Below are 13,185 nucleotides of genomic sequence, written 5' to 3'. Positions count from 1 at the left end.
GGTAGAAGACTGGCCTGGTATTCATTCCCCAGTAGTGTAAAAAGAAAAAAAATCAGCAGGGCACCGGTGGCTCACGCCTGTAATCCTAGCTACTCAGGAGGCTGAGATCTGAGGATCGCGGTTCAAAGCCAGCCCAGGCAGGAAAGACTGTGAGACTCCTATCTCCAATAAACCACTAGAAAACCGGAAGTGGCGCTGTAGCTCAAGTGGTAGAGCGCTCGCCTTGAGCTGAAGAGCTGAGGGACAGCGCCCAGGCCCAGAGTTCAAGCCCCATGACCGACAAAAAAAAAAGAAAAAAATCATAAGTATATAAACAGATAAGAGAAAAATTATGCTAATGTTTTAGACATACCTTTTGAACAGACAGAAGGAGATCTGTGTATGTAGTGGTGAGGGATGAGAGCCAAAATCCTAACAGTCAATGACACACATGTAAGAGACAGGATATAGGAATGGAGTTTATGAAAATTGAGATCGTTGCTAAGATAATGAATTTGTACACGTTTGATGGATTGAAATAACACAAATTGTATTACACTGCAGGAGGGTGAAAAAGATCTCATTACACTAATGCCAAGATACAGTGAGAACTACCTTCATTCTGGTGTTTATAGGAGGTAGAATATGTCATGTACATTTGCGAGGGACATACCTTCATTTCCTGGCTCTTGGTGTCTGACATTGTCAAAGGCAGTAAGTGTTTTTCTCTCGATGCTCCCTTCAGGTACTAACACTTCTAACATCCTGTGCCACATCGAAATTACCATTGCAATTACACTGGGCAGGATAATTCAGAATAAATTTGTAGCAAACTGATTAACAAACAAATAGCAAACTTAGTTACCTCCTTAACATCAATTACCTTTTGGCAGATATAGTAATGTATTCAGGTGTTGCAGAGAATGGAATATGGCTATGTTTGGGGAGGTCATTAATCTACCAAACAAGAAAGACGTATTTGCATGATATTTAAAATGCATTATACAAAGCACATTGCTCCACTGGTCCCCTATAACAAATAGGGAAAGGAGAGGTTCAAGATTGGAGGGAGGATGTAGGTAAGAATAAAAGCAGAGGACTCAAAACTAGCCATGTTCCTGTGTTGAGGAAATGGATTCTTCCCCTAAAAAAGACAGGTGGTTACAATTGAGACACACACTGGTTAAATGCTTGCCACAGTTCCACACTGCCAAATATGATGAAGGGTTTGGACCCCACTGACAAGACAAGCTTTGACAGAAAACACTAGTCAGGAAGCCAGAACAAGCCTGACACTTGACTGTGAGTGAAAAGATGCCAGGCTACAGGACCCCCTGTGTCTGGTGAGAGAGAAAGGCCTTCTTTCTTGAGCAATTGTGGGGTCAGCTTAATGACCAATGGAGTTCTCTGGTGGAAAGGCCTAAACCAGCGGCTGTTTTCCTAGGGCTAGAGGTATAGTAGGCCAGCCTTCCTTTGGGAGAGGAGCAGTGATGAGGCCTGTGATGGGAGCCCTCACCTCTGTTCCCTTAAAGGCAGAAATGCCTTGCTTTGCTTGATGGCTGTACGAAGCAAGCAAAGCAAAACATGGCAGAGCCTCCTAGAGGCCCCTTGTCCACACTGCTTGTTGCTATGTCTTGATGTCACATGTTTCCTCCCCATCTGTCTGCAGTCCAGACCCCCTTTTCCCCCCTCCGACAGGAAGGAGGAGGGACAGGGAGACTGGCGAGGGGAGGGGGGAGAAGGGGAGAGGCACTGCGCAGTCTGGGGTGCAAAGCACCAAGAGGCGGCTTTAGTATCCATCCGCTGCTCCCTCCAGCGCAGCGATTCCCGACCTCGGATATTGCTTCCCCAGCCGCCACAGCCCCTAGCTCTCAGCGAGCACAGCACCGGGAAGCCTAGCAGAGGCAGGGAAGTGGTGGAAGTCGCCACGTCAGGGTGTGCAGGGTGCAGGGAGGCAGGGCGAGTGGCGGGAGCCCGCCCCTGAGAGTGGGGCTGGTGCAGGCCCCGCCCACCCCGGGTCGGAACTATGGTGGGCCTGGGAGGGGGCGTCCAGCACTGACGCGGCCGTATCCCTCCGCCCCCCTTCCCGAAACCCTCGGAGCTAGCGGTTCTTGCCGCATCCTGCGCAGCCCCTGCCGGCCTTGCTGCAGAGGCTTGGGGACTGGCCGCCTCTTTGCGCTTGGGCTCCTCGGGAAAGCAGTGGGAGTCCCACAGAACAGCTGCTGAGAGAAGAGAGGAAGGCGCCTGAGTGGAGGGGGAGCGCGGGAGTGGAGGGGGGCCTGACTCCCTGGGCCCTGAGCCCGCGAAGGCAAGTGAGGGTGTGCAGAGGGAACGGGGTGGGTCTCCCCTTGTTGACAGGCTGACAGCTTCTTCCCCAGACCTTGACAGTTGGACGCTGAGGAGGCAAGCTGCCCAGAGGATCCTCCAGAGAGGTGTGCAGAGTCCGTAATCCCCGGGGACCAGAAGACGGTGACTCGCGGGGGTCTGGCGGGCCCGGGGCTGAGTGGGAGGCCACAGCATTTCCAGGATGGTCTGAAGGCCAGTCAGCTGACCTCCTCCCAGCCAACTTCCAAAGCTCCCGCTTCTCACCCCTGGACGTTGGTTATGCCTTGGGAAGGCTGTGCTTTGGTGGGAGGGGGTGTGTGAGGGAGAAATGTCAGAGGGAGATGGGGTCTTGGGGTGTCCTGGGGGGTCGCGGGGTGTGTGTGTGTGCAGGCTTCTGAGCTTGGGTCCAGCCCAACTGGTGGGAGGAGGATGCCCTTCCCCACTCTGGCCTTGGTTCAGAAAAGGAGCCTGTTGGGGTCTGGTTCCTTGGGTGCTGTCCATTCCTACAGGCTTAGTTTTGGTGTCAAAGTCTTCTGCGTTGTAGGTCTGACATATTCTGCGAGGGCATCTGTCAAGGAGAGGCTTAAGAAAAAGGAGGAGCAGAAAACAGTCTGGGATTCTGGAGGTGCGTGGGGATGGAGGGTGGGCATCGGGGCTAGCCTGAAACCTGCCAGGGATGGGTGACTCTAATCTGAGCAGGTGGGCATCCAGTAGTACCTCCTATCTAATCTTCCCCCTTACCGCCTTCTACATACTTCCCTACCTTTATCCCCTACCATTCCAAGTTGGGGGTCTGGGAATATGGGATTTGGGAGGTGGTGATGGCAGTCGTCAATACCAGGATCACTTCAGAACCTGTTTTCTAGAATATGTGGTGCCCTTCCCCCATTTTCTGCTGCGCAGAGGAAGGGGATGTGGCGCACCTAGTGGTGAATCCTCAGAACTGGACAAGGCATTGATGGCAGGTGCATGATGTCACGAGTCACTCTTGTTCTCTTACCTCTGCAGCCCTGCAGCAGGGGCCAAAGAAAACAGGCTCATTCCACAAACAGAATCTGAAATGTTTAATGACAGATCAGATGGCAACTCCTATCCTTGGCCCGTGTTGCTCTGTCTACTGGGCTCAGCTGCTACCATCCTTTCCTCATTGCATCACCTTTTTAATCTGTTTGTCTATAGGCCTGCTTTAGGGGCTGGTCAGTTCTGCAAGAAAAGAACAGACCAGGAGACTGGCTCAAATATCTGGAGACTGGTGAGGAAGGGGACTGTGTAGGGCAAGCTACTGAAGATCAACAGGCAAGTGGCTGTGATTCCTGTGCTTGCAAGATTACTTCTACTTGTACAGTCTGCTAAAATTGCTTGTTCCTGTAGCATTTCTTGTCTGTTTTCTGCCAGAGGTTTTGTGAATAATGAGGAATTCTGGGTTCAACTGTGAACAGTAAAAGCTGAGAGCTTAAACTATGGTGTGGGAAACTGTAGACAGACTGAATCCTTCAACTGAGAGATGGAAGCCAGGCTCTGTGCCAATATACTAGACACTGAGACTTCATTTTATCCTGTGTGTTTGTCCACAGGACCCCTTGCAGTCTGCTGTGCGGATTATCACCACTTGAACACAGAAAGTTGGGCAAGTTGCATCACAACAGTGAAGGTTGGTATGGGAATGAATTCACTTTTGGGTCTGTGTAGTAGAGACCAAACACTATTAGTGGGTGTCTTGGAGTGATTAGGGTCCTGTTTTATGCTCACATGGCTCTCAATTTGAAATAGTTTTTTTTCACCATTCCCAGTACTGCTTCTTACCATCTCCATACATGTTGTCTAGCAGGCTGGAGGAACAGAAACACTTTCTGATACCTCGACAGCCCCTCCTGCTATTCAAAAGCAGTTTCCCTTTGTAAGTTTCTACAGGAAGTCTCAGAATTTGATGAGCCTGAATTCCTGGTTTCATTCTCTCTCCCTAGATCCACCTATAGTTACAGCTCTGGTGGTGCTGGAGTTGCTTCTGATTACCACCCTCAAGTGGTCTACCCCTACCCAGGAAGCACCTGTCTTCTCCCAGCCTGGTTGTGCCTCCTCTGCACTATATCTATATTGCTCATTCAGACTGTGATTTGGTAGGATCTTATTTGTTGTGAGATTGGTGATTTACTCTGATTGCTTATTTCCTACTTTAATTGCTGACTCATTGAAAGACCAGAGTGTAAAGATACAATTCTCTTAAAAATCTGTGGTTAGGCTCTTGTGCAGGGTTGTATAACTGGATTTTTCTCTAGCTTGTACCATGACCAGAGCAGAGACTGAACTTACTGCCCAGGTTGAGCCTTCAAAGAAGGATGGAGAAGTTGTGAATGTGGCTGAAATAGAAAATGAAGTCCCTCTTGTAGTTAGACCTAAGGTTAGGACCCAGACCCACGTAATGACTGGAGCAAGGCCCAAAACTAAGACCAAGTTTATGCCTGGAGCAAGGTCTAAAACTGAGTCTGGTACAAGAGATGGGACACGTAGTAAGAATAAATCAAAGGCAATTCCTAGGTCAAGATATAAGAATGGTTCCCAAGCTTGGGCACAGAATAAGTGTGGGGCAGAGTCAATATCTAAGAGAGGGGAAGAATCTCATACCAACTCCATAGCCTCTCCACTGGTCAATACTGATTCTGAGTTAATTGGTAACACTGGGTGTCTGCCTATAGATGGAGAAGTGGTTAATGTGAACACTGAGAGATTTTCTAGAAAGAAAGTTCATCCCCAAATGGGATTCCAGCCTTCATTTGGGTCTGAAGAGATCACTAATATTGGGTCCTGGTGTTGCCCCAGGTCTACATCCAAAGAAGAGGCCTTTCAGAATCCTGATTTCAAATGGGTAGATAAATCCTCTGTGAATTCCTGGTTCTGTAGTGAAGATGAAGTCAGTCCAACATTTCGTCCCAGGAACAGGATAAAGGCCAGTACCAGGTCCAGGTACATGGCCAAACAAGAGGCAAATAACATGTATAGGCACAAATGCAAACAAGAGCTCTATTTCGTGTCTAGCTCTGGTTCTGAGGATGAGTCTGTTAAGACATCCTGGTTCTGGGCCAAGGATAAGACCAATACTTGGTCCATGACCATGGAAGAATCCAATAAAATGTCCCGCTTTAGTTCTAAGAAAGAAGTGCCTGTTGATTCTAGTTCTGGTTCTGAATATGAAAATAATATGAAGTCCAGGTTCAGAGCTGGAGAAGAGGGGAAATCTAGTTCTAAACCCAGAACCAGAAAAGAGGCAAATACCAGGACCCGGCACAGGGCCAGGCGGGAAACCGGCAATGATGTAATGCCTGGGTCTATAGATGTAATCAAAGAAGAGTCTTGGTTATGGCCAGGAGAAAAGGCTAATATATTTTTAAAGCCCAAGACCAAGAAAGAAACCAGGGCCAGAACAGTGGCAAAGGAAGAAGCCAGAGCCAGAGCCAGAGTCAGGCAAGAAGCCATGTCAGAAGAGGAGGTCCTTATTGGGACCTGGTTCTGGGCTACAGAGGAGGCCAGGATGGAGGATGTGGCCATAATCAAATCCAGTCCACATCTAGAAGATGAGCCTATTGTTGGGAATTGGTTCTGGACTGAAGAGGCTAATATGGGGACTGGGCCCAGCAGTAAACTCAGACCGAGGGCTGAGGAAAAGCCTGTTGTTGATTCCTGTTTAGAGACTGAGGAGAATGTCAGTATGGAAATTGGAACTGAGACTGCCTCTGACTCAATGCTAGCAGCTAATGATGAAGAAGTCTTTGTTGGTTCTTGGTTCTGGGCTGGTGAAGAAGTCAACCAAGAGGCTGACGAAGAGTCCATTTTTGGGTCTTGGTTCTGGGGCATTGATGAGGCCAGTGGGGAATCTTCTGTTGGAGTCAGCTATGAGTCCATTCTGAGGTCTGAAGAACAAGATATTATTGACCCCTGGTTCTGGGATACAAAAGTCAGTATAGACACTGGGGTTGAAGAAATGTCTAAGCCAGAACCTGAAGAAAAAGTATTTGTGTCTTGGCTTTGGTCTGAAAACCAAAATCATATTGATTCAGGGGCTGAAGCTAATTGTGACATTATAACAAGGGATAATGATGAGGAGCCCACAATTGGGCCCTGGTTCTGGGCCAAAATAGATGCTTGTGCAGAAGCTGAAGTTAATAGTAAGTCTATGTTGGAGAATGAAAAGGAGGACATTGTATCATCCTGGCTTGAGGCTGGAGAACAGGCCAGGATGAAATATGGCCCTGGTCCCAGATTCAAACGCATGGCAGAGGCTGAGGATACTGATAACAGTTCTTGCTTCTGGGCAGAAGAAGGGTCCTATATGTATCCTACTGATAGAGAAAACTGTGAGTCTAGACCAGAGGAGGAAGAGAACAACAGGCTGTGGTCAAAAAAGTATGCAGGGCCAGAGGCTGATGTAGGGTCCTTGTTATGGGCTTCACAAGAGGGCAATATAGATAATGAAACTGGAGAAGTCAAGCTACAAACTGAAGAGGAAAACACAATTACCCCCTGGATCCGGAAAGAAGAGGAAGCCATGATAGAGACAACTGACAGAGAGTCAAGGCCTGAAGCTGAGGAAGACTTAATCGGTTCTTGGTTCTGGGCTGGGGAAGAGGACAGGCTTGAGGTGCCAACTGATGTTAGAGAAGAGAACAGGCTGTCAGGTGAGGAAGAAGTTACTGTTGGGTCCTGGTTCTGGGCCAATGAAGAGTCCATTAGAGATTCTGAATCCTGCAGCAAAAACAGTTCTAAAGCTGATGAGGAGGAAGTCATTATCGGGTCCTGGTTCTGGGAAGAAGAGTCCAGTCTGGAGGCAGTGACAGGGGACAGCTTTCAGTCCAAGCCTGACCCTGAGGAGGAGGAAGTCATTGTTGGGTCCTGGTTCTGGTCTAAAGAGGACAGTGTAGACACTGGTTCTCTAGCAGTAGAAGAAACCATGCCAAAGACTGAAGAGGAGGCTATTTTTGGGTCCTGGTTCTGGGCTGAAAAAGAAGACAGTATAGAAGCAGGGATATATTGTGAATTCAAGCCAGAGGACAACAGAGAGATGATTATTGAGTCCTGGTTCTGGTCTGGAGACAAGGCTATTGAAGAAACTGGAACTGTGCCCACCTGTGAATACAGGCCAGAAAATGAGGAGATAGCAGTTGTTGAGTTTGGGTCTGGCTCTCAAGATGAGGTGAATATCAACACTGGTGATGGAGCCAATTGTGAATCCACAACAGTACCTGATGTAGATGAGGCCATATTTGGGTCCTGGTTCTGGGCAGGAGATGAGGCTCATTTTGAAACAAATCCTAGCTCAGTGTTCAAGGCCATCGGCAAGTCTAACTGTTCGTTTAATCAGGAGCCTGATCCTTCACACAGACCCCAGACCTGGGATGAGGTTACTGTTCAATTCAAGTCTGGTCCATGGGGATGGGTTGGCTTCCCATCAATAAGCCCTCTTAAATTTCCAAAAGAAGCAGCATTTTTGTTCTGTGAAATGTTTGGGGGGAAGTCCAAGTATGTAGAACTTAGCCCAGAAGGGCAAGAGGAGGAATCTTTGCAGCAGTCTGAACAGGAGTTCCCATTTCAGTACGATCCCTCCTACCGGTCAGTCCAGGGAATTCGAGAACATCTTAAAGCCAGAGAGAGTACAGAGCCTGAAAATTGGTCCTGTAGCTGCATACAGTGCCATCTTAGAATTGACTCTGAAGAGTTTGAAGAACTCCTCTTACTAATGGACAGAGTTCGAGATCCTTTTATTCATGAAATATGTAAAATTGCAATGGGTATGAGAAGTGCTTCTCCATTTACCCGAGATTTCCTTCGGGATTCTGGTGTTGTCTCACTCATTGAAACCTTGCTGAATTATCCATCCTCTCGAGTTAGGACAGCGTTTTTGGAAAACATGATTCACATGGCACCAACTTACCCAAATCTAAACATTATTCAGACATATGTGTGTCAGGTTTGTGAAGAAACCCTTGCTTATAGTTTGGATTCTCCTGAGCAGTTGTCTGGATTAATGATGATTAGACATCTCACCACTACAACTGATTACCATACACTTGTTGTCAATTATATGTCTGGATTTCTGTTTTTGCTAACTGTAGGAAACACCAAAACAAGGTTTCATATTCTCAAAATGCTACTGAATTTGTCCAAAAATCTTACCATGACAAAAGAATTACTCAGTACTGAATCAGTATCAGGATTTATAGAGCTCTTTAACAGGGAAGAGACAAATGAAAATATTCAAATTGTTCTTGCTATATTTGAGAATATTGGTAACAATATAAAAAAAGAAACAGAGTTCACTGATGATGATGATGATGATGATTTCTGTCTGGAGACACTTACTTCTACATTCCATGAAGTTGAGACATTTGCTAAGAAACTGCAAAGCAAAATTAACAGTCAAAATCACCCTGTAGCAGACCAAGAGAATTAATACGATTAACTCTTGATTGTCCTTATAAAGTTCCTGTGTTAAGATCCTTGAGTAATGCTTTGTGTTTTTTCACACTTGATGGTGTTGCAACGTACATCTTTGATGCTGATACTATCTTTCCTCAATTCTGTGTGTAAGCTGGAACATGTTTTTGATGCCTAATGAACATTACAAATGAAATCACATTTTTGGTACTCGTTCAGATTGTGAAATTTAGTATTTGAGGTCATTGTGAACTGAACCATCATAAATAAGCTGCCCTTTTCATTGTTGTTCTGATGTGAGCTTACCTATTTGAGTCTTGTTTGTGTTTCAATAAAGTTCTATGCTAAAGTTAACAGAAATTACCCTTGTCCTTGAACTTTAAAATACAGATACAAAGATGACACACATATATGCAATATTAATGTATGATTAATAAGCTCAATACAAAAGTATTTTTCTCAGTTTTAATCTTTTTTTTTGTCAGTCGTGGGGCCTTAACTCTGGACCTTGGAACTGTCCCTCAGCTCTTCAGCTCAAGGCTAGTGCTCTGCCACTTGAGCCACAGTGCCACTTCCAGCTTTTTCTGATTATGTGGTACTGAAGAATCGAACCCAGGGCCTCCTGCATGCAAGAGAAGCACACTACCACTGAGCCACCTTCCCAGCCCCTCAGTTTTAATCTTAAAAATTACAATGCCTGCATCTCAGGGTATATTTCACAGATAAAGAAACAATTTAAGTTGCACCCTGAGTGTAGAAAAACATGGAGTTAGGAAAACTCCAATAGATGTGATGTGTCTATTTGCCTAGATAGGAGAGGGCAACATACACTGAGGGATAAAGGGTGAGGTAAGGTTTGTAATGCTGAGAAGCTGAATCCGGATGCTCAGAGTAGTTGTTTCTTCAGTACTATCAAAAGCATAAAAGAATAAGCTAAGAAGCCGGGCGCTGGTGGCTCACGCCTGTAATCCTAGCTACTCAGGAGGCTGAGATCTGAGGATCGCAGTTCAAAGCCAGCCCGGGCAGGAGAGACCGTGAGACTCCTATCTCCAATAAACCACCAGAAAACCGGAAGTGGCGCTGTAGCTGAAGTGGTAGAGCGCTTGCCTTGAGCTGAAGAGCTGAGGGACAGCGCCCAGGCCCAGAGTTCAGGCCCCATGACTGGACCCCCCCCCCAAAAAAAATGTAAGTAGGATGCAGTAAGGCAAATGTATATTATTTGATCGTGGAAAATTCCATAATGATACAAAATATGTAAAAAGAAGAAAGATATAAGATACTGCAACTATAGAACTTGTTTGCCAAAAATATTACAAAATTATCTAGAGAAGTAATATAATGTCAAATTTGTCAAACATACTGAGTTGATTCCATGCTATTTCTTTAAACATTTTTGAAGTGTGTAATATGGTCAGACAGGAGCAAAAGAGAAGGATAAGGTTGGTTTTGAAAGTGGGTCCAAAAATTAGGAAATATTTGAACCAGAATCTGTTTGTTTTGAACCTGTGTATGAATGCCTTTTTCACCTGATTGGAATATATGAAAGTAATACAGAGTGGCAATTTAGCTTCCCTTTACAAAATACAAATGTTAAAGGGATATTCTTCCTGGTAGAAACATACCAATATTTGTCAAGATAGATTGTGTGTGTGTGTGTGTGTATTTTCACATATATCCCCCCAAACTATCCAAAATACTAAAAATCAATTCATATCCAAATTCCTCAGGACCTGTTATGCACTGACCAGATACTCCAAGAAGGAAGGGCCAGGCCTAGGGCTAGAGGCTTTGGCTCCTAAGCCAGCCTTAATTTCAGCACTCTGTCTTCACCAGGCTCAGAAATGTCAGGTTCTCCATCTTCACCAGAGTCAGAACGTGAAGCAACTCAAACCCAGTGGCAGAAGATTCTGTCATTGAAGCTGCAGAGCTGTGGCAGACAAGCTGACTGCAGGGTCATGTGGGCCAATGGTGGGTCATGTGACCAGACTCTGACTTGGACAGGCAGAAAGGTACATTTACACACATGGGAAAGGGTCAAGAAAGACATATACTTCAAGAATGAGAGTGAGGTGGCCTAAAGTGGCTAGATGTTAAGGTGAGAGAGTGAGTGTTTCTGCATACTGCATTTGCTTGAGGACCAATTTTCCAGGTGATTAGCATCACCACGTTAATTTGTAGAGGAAACAATCCCTCAGCCAAACATGAGGATGTTAGGCAGGTCTGTCTTTTGTCCAGGGGTTCACGAAGCTGAGAATCATCCTGTGGGCAGCATTCATGCAGAGAAGTAGCCATTGCTGTTGGAGGAGGTGGGTTCCAGGAAAGGGTGTCCATGGGAGATGGTGGCTGAGACTGGATGCCAGGGCTTGAAATGTCTTGGGCCCTCATGTTTCCTCCTGCCTTGCGATAAGCCTCCCCTGGTCTCTAGGCTTCCACCTAGTGCTGTGAGACTATTTCCCTGTATATGTGTGTTTGCGTGTGTGTGCGTGTGTGTGTGTGTGTGTGTGTGTTGGGGGGGCGAGTAAGCATATGGAATGAATTGACTTCAAGGAGGAAAACAGTAAAAATAAGTTCTTTTGGTTTCTTTGTTTCTAGGAAGTTCTTTGTTTCATCTAGGTTACTTCATTTGTGTTGTAATACTTGTCCATAATATTTCTTTACACAGCTTTGTATCTCTATAAAGTCACTGCTAATACTGTCAAATTTTATTTAAATTTTAAAACTACCTTCACGTTACATAGATTTCTCCTGAATATGTATTTTAGGGAACATTATATTGGTTTTGGTTCTAATTTGGTGCTGTAGCTATAGTTTATAGGTTTTTCAGCTTTGAGTGATAGCTTTGGGTATGGTGTATGTGAATGCAGAGTTGGAATGTCTTTTGTTCCTGGACACCATGTGTAAAAAAGGATATTTTAGTAGCCCAGGTGAGTGTGATATTCATATCATGGCTGTGGTGTGCCCATTCTGTGGTCACTCCAGCAATGAGAGTTGTGGAACTGGAAATTCAGAGTAAAATCCTTTTCCTTAGCAGCAGTTGCAGCATGAGGCATGATGTATGCATGTTTAGGTTGATTGGAGCCATGAGCTGTAAGAAGAACAGGAATGATGACACAAAATTGGGTCTAGTTGTAGCTCAAGCCACCTGCTGGTAGAGTGAGTTTAGCATGGAATATATGTCCTCTATTTCATTGGCAGCACAAAGGTGAATAGATAGCACACTGGCCAAATGGCCAGCCCCCAATATTATTATCCTGAAGCAACTGTGGGCTCTTGAGATCGGAAATAAGCCAATGCAAATCCTTCACCTGAAGCAAAGCTCTGGGGGGCAAACCTTAGCAGTCTCTCTTAACTCAGCTACATGCCTGTGATAGCTGTGTGTTTCTCCTGTAGCTAGAGTTGCCAGGCCTCCATGGTGATAAGCACAAGCCTGTTATCCCTTTCTCTGTGATAGCATGTCTCTGGCTGGAGTACTCCTGTCACAGTTGTCAGTCTGGCTTTACATCACTCACTATGCTGCCATCCCAGGCTTCTAGGTCTTATAGGGTTCCCCTCTCTTCCTTGCTGGTTTCTCTTGCCACTCACCTTGAAATATAGGTAAATATTTTTGTTTGAGTTCTCTCTCTCTCTCTCTCTCTCTCTCTCTCTCTCTCTCTCTCTATGAAGTGTAGAAGGTGCTATAAGGCTTATTAATTTGTCCATCTTGGTAATTTGTATTTTTTGTTTTAAATATAGATAGTTATCTGCAGACATGAATGAACCTCTGAACTATGATTTTGCTGCATCTCATAAATTTTGGTATGTTGTGTTTTCTTTTTCATTTGTCCCTATTTTTCTCATTTCACTTGTGATATATTTTAAGCTATTAGCTCCATAGGAATATGTTTCTTAATTTCCATATTTTGTGTGCAATTTCTAGTTTTTCTTTAATTACTGGTTTCTAATTTTGTGCCATTATGGTTAGAAGAAATATACTATATGATGTCTGTCAAATCTGTTTAATTTTTTTTAAGTGCTAGGCTACAAAAGTCTATCCTGGAGAAGGTTTAGGGAGGATTGAGGTTCAAGACCAGCCCAGGCAAAAACTTTGCCAGACTACATTTCAACTCATTAAAAAGCTGAGCCCAGTGATGTGTGCCTATCATCCTAGTCATATGAAAAATCAAGGTATTTGCCTGCTGAGTAAAAAGTGACAACTTGTTTGAAAAACAACCAAAGCTAAAAAGGCTGAGGATATGGCTCATGTGGATCATCTGCCTAGTAATTGCATAGGCCCTAAATTCCAGTATTAATATTTGCTCCCCCAAAGGGGAGGAATTAATTTATTTCTCATTAAACAAAAATGAGTTTATTTTCACTATTTATGTCCTATAAGAAATGCTAAAGGAAGTCATCAGATTGAAATAAAAATGGAATTAGAGTGACTTAAAACTGGGTGGAAGGGGCTGGGAAGGTGGC

General features: G+C 45.0%; 1 protein-coding gene across 3 annotated transcripts; it reads left to right on the top strand.

Annotated features, from left to right (window-relative positions):
- Positions 1–3,874: 3,874 nt before the first annotated feature.
- Positions 3,875–9,084, top strand: Gprasp1 (G protein-coupled receptor associated sorting protein 1). 3 transcript variants are annotated; one of them, XM_042688168.1, is made up of 3 exons: positions 3,875–3,955; positions 4,269–6,253; positions 6,365–9,084. In XM_042688168.1, the coding sequence occupies exons 2-3, from the start codon at positions 4,589–4,591 to the stop codon at positions 8,744–8,746; spliced, it is 4,047 nt and encodes a 1,348-aa protein (XP_042544102.1). In that variant the 5' UTR covers positions 3,875–3,955; positions 4,269–4,588; the 3' UTR covers positions 8,747–9,084. The 3 variants fall into 3 exon arrangements, with proteins under 3 accessions (XP_042544102.1, XP_042544101.1, XP_042544103.1); XM_042688167.1 differs by having other exon boundaries at positions 4,269–9,084; XM_042688169.1 differs by having other exon boundaries at positions 3,887–3,955; positions 5,122–9,084.
- Positions 9,085–13,185: the final 4,101 nt, after the last annotated feature.

This window comes from Dipodomys spectabilis, unplaced genomic scaffold (genome assembly GCF_019054845.1).
Source record: "Dipodomys spectabilis isolate Male_0828 unplaced genomic scaffold, ASM1905484v1 ptg000113l, whole genome shotgun sequence".
Lineage (NCBI taxonomy): Eukaryota > Metazoa > Chordata > Mammalia > Rodentia > Heteromyidae > Dipodomys > Dipodomys spectabilis.
The sequence above is the reverse complement of the archived record's forward strand: the minus strand, read 5'-3'. Positions and strand labels throughout refer to the sequence as shown.

Coding starts and splice junctions, on each gene's coding strand:
- Gprasp1 (XM_042688167.1), top strand. CDS start 4,589: ATGACCAGAGCAGAGACTGAACTTACTGCCCAGGTTGAGCCTTCAAAG.